The sequence below is a fragment of the Ipomoea triloba genome, chromosome 10 (genome assembly GCF_003576645.1).
Source record: "Ipomoea triloba cultivar NCNSP0323 chromosome 10, ASM357664v1".
Taxonomy (NCBI): Eukaryota; Viridiplantae; Streptophyta; class Magnoliopsida; order Solanales; family Convolvulaceae; genus Ipomoea; species Ipomoea triloba.
In genome coordinates, this window is record NC_044925.1 from 4,785,381 (window position 1) to 4,793,224 (window position 7,844).

At 32.4% G+C, this 7,844-nt stretch overlaps 1 protein-coding gene across 1 annotated transcript in view; it reads left to right on the forward strand.

Moving 5' to 3' along the window:
• The first annotated feature begins 929 nt into the window (after positions 1 to 929).
• The window catches only part of LOC116031539 (dammarenediol II synthase-like), a 12,332-nt gene continuing 5,417 nt past the window's right edge, over positions 930 to 7,844 (forward strand). The window contains exons 1-12 of the mRNA XM_031273766.1: positions 930 to 1,179; positions 1,266 to 1,454; positions 1,631 to 1,720; positions 1,837 to 2,031; positions 2,434 to 2,518; positions 2,603 to 2,769; positions 2,867 to 3,055; positions 5,198 to 5,431; positions 5,520 to 5,642; positions 6,070 to 6,168; positions 6,270 to 6,376; positions 6,468 to 6,789. Coding sequence (XP_031129626.1) covers positions 979 to 1,179; positions 1,266 to 1,454; positions 1,631 to 1,720; positions 1,837 to 2,031; positions 2,434 to 2,518; positions 2,603 to 2,769; positions 2,867 to 3,055; positions 5,198 to 5,431; positions 5,520 to 5,642; positions 6,070 to 6,168; positions 6,270 to 6,376; positions 6,468 to 6,789 — 2,001 coding nt within the window. The 5' untranslated portion in view covers positions 930 to 978. The remainder of the gene's footprint in view (positions 1,180 to 1,265; positions 1,455 to 1,630; positions 1,721 to 1,836; positions 2,032 to 2,433; positions 2,519 to 2,602; positions 2,770 to 2,866; positions 3,056 to 5,197; positions 5,432 to 5,519; positions 5,643 to 6,069; positions 6,169 to 6,269; positions 6,377 to 6,467; positions 6,790 to 7,844) is intronic.

Here is a 7,844-nt window from a genome sequence, read left to right on the forward strand (position 1 = left end):
ATATATATATATATATATATATATATATATATATATATATATATATATATATATATATATATATATATATATATATATATATAGTAGAGTTCGGGTGCTACCGCGCCTTCCTGTGTGGTCGGTGCAGTTTACACTAGATACCATTTAATGTTAGAAAATGCACAACACAAATATACACCATTAGGTACACATCACCCCAAAACACACCACTAGATATGTAAATATACACAGTTTAAAAAAAAGGTTGCAAATATACACTACATAGTGTTCATAAATGCACAATTAGGGGCATGAGAGTTATGGGAGTGTTTTGATGCATTTTCATTGTTTTGCATTTCCTAATATTAAGTGGTGTATTTTGTTACACTAGTTGTGTAAACCGTGCCGACCGCACGGGAAGACACGATTGAATGAGAACGAGCGCTCAGCAGAAAAATATGTTTTAATTTGAGCCGTTCATCCGAAAAGATCAACGAATCATATACAATTTTAAAATAAGCGATGAAATTTTTATATATAACTCAAACTTTAAGTGCAAATAAAATGTGTTAAAAATACAAGTAACAACAGATGCTAGTGTGCAAGTAAAATCACTTAAAAGTGCAACAATTTACACTTAATAGTGAAAGTAATTTACCCTTTTCACATTGCTGCGCTCAATGATAATGTTTTTCACATTGAATTAGTGCAACTAATGATAACATTAGATGCACTTAATATTGTTGCTCTGTATACATTATATTGTTGCACTTTTAGTAAATATTTGAATTATTTACAAAAATATCATCCTGTTTTTTTAAAAGTGTTTCTGATCGGTTAGATTTTTCAAAATTGAAGAATGCAATATGTTCCTATTTCTCTTATGGGTGTGAGTTTTCATTTGATCAGTTTCCTCTATATATATTCCGTTGTTATCACATATATGTCTCTAGTTTTTTTTTCCTCTTCTGTTAAATCACCCATCATACTAGCAATAAGATGTGGAAGCTTAAGATTGGTGAAGGTGGGGGGCCGTACATATACAGCACCAACAACTACGTGGGTAGACAAATGTGGGAGTACGACCCTAACGCCGGTACACCGGAAGAACGAGAAGCAGTTGAAAAAGCCCGCCAAGACTTCAGAAATAACCGCCAGAATGGTTTCCATGTCTGTGGTGATTTGTTGATGAGAATGCAGGTAACAATATATATATATAATCCTGATTTGATTCTTTTAATTTTTAATTTTTGATGATTAGTTGATTAATCTTTGCTTGTGTACAGATGATCAAAGAAAGTGGGATTGATGTGTTGAGCATTCCTCCGATAAGACTAGGAGAGGAAGAAGAAGTGAATTACGAGGCTGTCACAACCGCTGTTAGAAAAGCCATACGATTGAACCGTGCACTTCAAGCTAGAGATGGACACTGGCCAGCTGAAATTGCTGGCCCTATGTTTTTCACTCCTCCCTTGGTATCCTATATATTTTGTTATTATTGATTACTATTACATTTTTCATATTGACCCGACTCTCTTCACGGACAAAGATTGTTAAGACGGTCTCACACGCACAAGTGATGCATTACTTTAGGGTAGGGATGTCTTAATAAAAGAAAATAATTCAATTCTTTTAATAAAATGATTTGCAGCTGATTGCGTTGTACATTAGTGGAGCAATTGATACAATTTTAACGTGGGAGCACAAAAAGGAATTAGTTCGATATATCTACAATCATCAAGTACGTATCAAACTATAATATATTAATTTCATGTTCCAAAGATATGATTCTATGTAATTACCAATGGATCAGATCAGTTCCTTATATTATGTGAATTGGTTGTTTTGATTTGATAGAACGAAGATGGTGGGTGGGGATTATACGTAGATGGACACAGTACCATGATGGGATCAGCACTTAGCTATGTGGCCTTGCGTTTGCTTGGAGAAGAACCTAATGACGGTGATGGTCCCATTGCTAGAGGACAAAAGTGGATTCTTGATCATGGAGGTGCCACTGGAATTGCCTCATGGGGAAAGCTTTTTCTTTCTGTAAGTTACGTTTTAGATAATGTTAGTTTTTGCCCTTTATCCCTTTACCGGCCTCCCCGTGTCCAACAATTCATTCTTAGAGCACCAATCAGTCTTAAAGACTTTGACTCTGATATCACTTGTTAGGATTAAATGTTTATCACTAGGTACGTCGAAAGTTAGAAAGTTAGAGATAGTACAGATGGTGGATTTTTTTTTATACACACAATTTTGATACGATTGGTGCTTGAATTAACCTTTTAAGCTCTTTCCCGGACTCCACCCAACAACCCCAACCACGTACCGAGTGCAATACTTAGCCTTCACCGACCCCACCCAACAGATAATTTTTGAGTTTTGAGTTTAAATAATATTATAATAATTTTCAATTGTTAAAATTTAAATAATTTTTGGCATATTTAGGTGCTTGGAGTGTATGAGTGGGATGGGTGTAATCCAATCCCACCAGAGTTCTGGCTTTTCCCTTCCAAATTTATTTTCCATCCAGGTAATTATTAAAGTTAGTTCTTAATTGCTTATTATAATAAAACAAATAAATTATTTAAAATCTATAACTCTCATTATATTATAGCAAAAATGTGGTGTTATTGTCGGACAACGTACATGCCGATGTCATACTTGTATGCAAGAAGATATCATGGACCGTTAACCGATCTTGTTCTTTGCATAAGAAGTGAAATTCATGTTAAATCTTATGATCAAATTGATTGGAACAGTGCTCGCATGGATTGTTGTAAGGTTAGTTTACACACCTACATATACAGATATGCCAAGTACCCTTTTGAAATAAAGATAAAATTAAAATTGACTTGTATACGAACAACTACCAATGCAGGAGGACTTGTACTACCCCCATAGTTTCATACAAGATCTGCTGTGGAATACTCTTCAATACTGCACTGAGCCATTCATGAGTCTTTGGCCTTTCAAGAAAATTAGAGAAATGGCTATGAGAAAAGCAATCAAGTATATGCGCAATGAAGCAGAAGAGACCAGATATATTACCATTGGTTGCATAGAAAAGGTTAAAATATAATACATTAAATCAAATTACTTGCAAATTAAGTAGAATCATTTAATGAAAAATTTATTTAAAATTTATTGATATTGATTTATAATTTATTACAATTATGTCAAATTTAAATGCCATCAATAATATTATTTATTATTTTTGTAGTTTTCTATATCAATCTAAAAATAATATAATATTATACATATCTAATTTTTACAAAATTAATATTTTATATAGATTTTCAAAAATTATTATTAATTTTAATATGAGTGACTAAATATTTATTTTTGTAGTTTTCATATTAGTCTAAAAAAACAAATAATATTATCCATATCTAATTTTTGAATTGTGATTTTATGTACATTGGATTTTGAAAAAATAGATATTAGTTTTAATATTATCAACTATTTTAATACATTTTAATATTAATCTAAAGAATTTTAAGCTAATATTACCCATATTTAATTATTTAAAAAATTTATACTTCTTGCATATTAGACTTTTCTATATATAATAAAATATTATTTTAAATTTTATTTATTATTTTTTGTAGTTTATATGTGTGTGCGCGAGTGCGTCAGTCTTTTTCAAGCAACAAGTCTAAAAAGTTGAGGGGATAGGGGTTGACGAATAGACATTTTAACTATTATAAAAAGTATAAACATATTTTAGTCAACTCTAAGTGAGCTTGAATTTCTAAATCAAAGCTAGGAAACTGAAATTTCTTGCAATGAAAAGTGTTTGAGCTTGCCTTATAAAATGTGTAGCTAAGTTTGAAGATTTGAAGTGTGTAAGTATGGGGTTAGTTGCACAGTAGAAGTAGTTAAAATGAATGCAAGGAGAGACAAAGACTTTTATAGTGGTTTAGAAGAACTTTCCTACTCTACTCTTATTATTGACTCCAATGAAGATTCTACTATGTATTTTATACACAAATACAAAGTGGCAAGAAGCCTTTACCTTCTACCCGAGAGTCCTTAGAGATAAGGGTCAATCACAAAGTCGCCTTATCTTTCACTGCCTTATTAGACCTAATAAGGGGTCACGCACCAAGTCTCCTTGCTAGTTGATCTTCCAACTTCCTTCAATTGGAAGATGGTTGTAGAGGCTAGACTTGCAAGAATCAAACTGATTCTTTTCTTCAGTTTAAAAGCTTGATTGAACAATGTAGCACTTCAACAGTAGTTTGAAGAGTTGATCACAAATTTTCAATAATTTGCATAGCTCTTCTCTTTTCTTCCAAGCTTGAGATCCTCCTTTTAAGATGAGGAGTGGTGAGCATTATCTTGAAACTCAAAGTTACCCGTTATCACTTAGCAAGTGGTAGTCGTCCAAAAGCTGCCAAAATCCCCTATAATCCGATGCCATAGATTTAAACTCTTACATCTAGATATCCATATGGTAAAGATTGTTTCCCTATCAGTGTGTATGGCCACTACAATAAATTAAAGTAAAAAAGACCTACTCATGCTTACCACCAATATGTGCCGTATGTAAACTCCTAGGTGTCAGACAAGTTGCATTTTTCAAGGACTCATTTTGTCCTTTCATGTGAACTTCTTCTAAGGACAATCGTCCTTAAAAGAATATTCAATAAAGCTCATATGAACTTGGTGAATAATATCATTCAAGGCCCTTTTAATTTCTCTCCCATGAAGATCACTTTTGAGCTATTCTCCTTCAATCCCCTTTGCTTCATTCCGAACTCTTTCCTTCCGGTCGCCTTTTTCCATAGCCCTTCCTACCAGTTGCTTCCTTCTGAAGCGTTTCATTCCATTTGCTTCCTTCCGAACCTACTTAATTTTGAAAAGATGATGTACCAAGCCTATCTAGATTTACAATGAATATAATGAGGGGTCTAATGTACTTATACAGTATCTTTTACATCGTCAACATCTATTAAAACTTATTCCTAACAATTTTTCTTTTTTGTAATGTCAAAATATTAAGAGGTTTTATTGATTACACTTTCACCACAAATAAATAAAGATAATTTTATATTCTTTCAAAAAAAAAAAAAAGATAATTTCAAAAACATAATTTTATATTAGCTATAATACAAATTAAATTTTGAAAATAGTTTTTGAGATATGCTCAAGATGACCAAATAAATTAAATAGGAATGTAATTATTAAGCGTTAATTTTGGGTTTAGAGTTTGCAAATGATGTGCTGGTGGGCAGAAGATCCAAACTGCGATGAGTTCAAATACCATCTTGCTAGACTTCCTGAGTATTTATGGGTTGCAGAAGATGGAATGACGATGCATAGTTTTGGGTGTCAGAATTGGGATGCCACTTTTGCCACCCAAGCTATAATTGCCAGTGGCATGGTAGAAGAATATGGAGACTGTTTGAAAAAGGCTAATTTCTATATCAAAGAATCACAGGTATATGTGGTAAAAAATTTTAGCTGTACAATCAGGGACCTCAATTTCCAATTCAACTCCCTTTAACACTAGTAACAATAATATGCAGGTAAAAGAAAACCCAAAAGGGGAGTTCAAAAGTATGTATCGTCGTTTAGCAAAAGGATCATGGACATTCTCTGATCAAGACCAAAGTTGGGGTCTCTCCGATGGCACAGCAGAAGCTCTTAAGGTAATTTACTTTTATTAATTAAGGCAAAAACTTGTGTGAGACCGTCTCATAAATACTTGTCCGTGAGACAGGTCGGGTACAGTAATGATAAAAATATAATATTTATATTGGAAAATGTAATATTAATAATTAGTAATAAAGTGTTTGTTACTTAGAAAATGTAATACTTTTGAATGATAATGTAAAAGTATTACAACCCCTTATAAATAAGAAACACTTTAGTACTAATTAATATTACATTTTACAGTATAAGCATTACATTATATCTTAACCAACCGGTGTTACAGATAAGGATTCGTGAAACGGTTTCACGGGTGAGTCACTCATTTATTTAAGGCTATATATGGTAATAACTCTGTTAAACAAAAAAAATAAAAAAGATAAAAGAAAAATAAAAAAGAAATCACCTTTGTGAACTTTGTTGCAGTGTCTGCTATTCCTTGGGCAAATGCCTCCGGAAATTGTAGGAGAAAAGGTCAATGCTCAGCGCTTGTATGAAGCTGTAGATTTTTTACTTTATCTTCAGGTAAGACTTTCCCATTTAGCTTTCCACTAAGAGACATAGCCAACATTACTGATTACTAATTAACATTATATTTCATGATATGGTCTTTAATTACATTGAAGAGTCCCGACAGTGGTGGTTTTTCTATCTGGGAACCATCAGTTCCGCAACCATATATGCAACTGTTGAATCCCTCTGAATTCTTTGCAGATATTGTAGTAGAGAAAGAGTAAGCTAACATCACAATTCTTCTTTCACACCATATAAATAAAATGACTTATCTTCATACTAACTACTATATATGCTATGGATATTATTAGGCACGTAGAACCTACTGGAACTATAATCACTGCTCTTGCAGCCTTCAGAAGTCAATATCCAAATTATAGACCAAAAGAAATTGATATTTCTATTGCAAAGGGAACAGAATACCTTGAAAATGAACAGCAAGCAGATGGGTCATGGTATGGGTACTGGGGAATTTGCTTCCTCTATGGCACTTGGTTTGCCGTATTAGGGCTGGCAGCTGCAGGAAAGAATTACGAGAATAGTGAAGCCATTCGCAAAGCTGTTCACTTCTACCTATCAAAACAGAACCAAGAAGGTGGTTGGGGGGAATGCCTTGAATCTTGCCCAAGCATGGTATGTATATCAGTTAATCTATATATATATATATATATATATATATATATATATAATTTAGAGCAAATAAAAAGAGGCCCTAAGGTAAAAAATGGGTGAGATTTTAACCTTTGATCTGGTCCAAATTAATGCCCCTGAATGTAGTAAAATTGGAAAAAAAATGCAATGAGATTTTGGCAATTTTTTCTAACTTTGAGTTGCATAGATTTATACTACAAAGTGTATAACTTTTTATAGTACTAGTGCAAAGAGTAATATAAGTTTAAAAAACTGAACTGACATTTTGATAATATTTTCTAACTTTGAAGTACACAGATTTATATATACTACGAAATACACAAGGTTTATATTAGAAGTGCATAAGTTTTATACTACAAGTATATAAGTTATACTATGAGTGAAAAAAGATTTTTCTCCTCTTTTTAGAGCAGTTGATCCAGATAGATCAAATGATGCATATCTCATTGCGTGTTTTATTGGGCACCTATTTTGTGTGTGTGTGTGAGAACCTACCTTATTGTGTAAAGTTGAGAACCTATGCACATCGTTGATGTCAATCATTATTTCATGAATCATGGTTAACACATTCGTGAATCATGGTTAACACATTCGTGTGAACGATAAATAAAAAGTGCATTTTTTATATACTACATTATTTGTATATAAAGTACATTATTTTAAAGTATATGATCGTTTATATATTATCAAATAATATACATTCAGCACAAAAATAATGTCCTTTTAGTATACTCAAACTGAATATTGCATTCATGGTCCACACAGCTATGTAGACCATGGTCCACACAATAATTTGCCTTGATGTTGCATCATCCAACGACCCAAAACATGCAATGGTGCACGAAAAAAGTCAACTGAGGACGCGATGCACAACGTGTGTGCATTGTGTTATGGATGACATCCACCGTCCACTAATATTGATAAAGGGCCTAGATTGGTTCTCAGGTTCAAATGTTATTGTAGGTTCTCATATATATATATATATATATATATATATATATATATATATATATATATATATATATATATATATATAT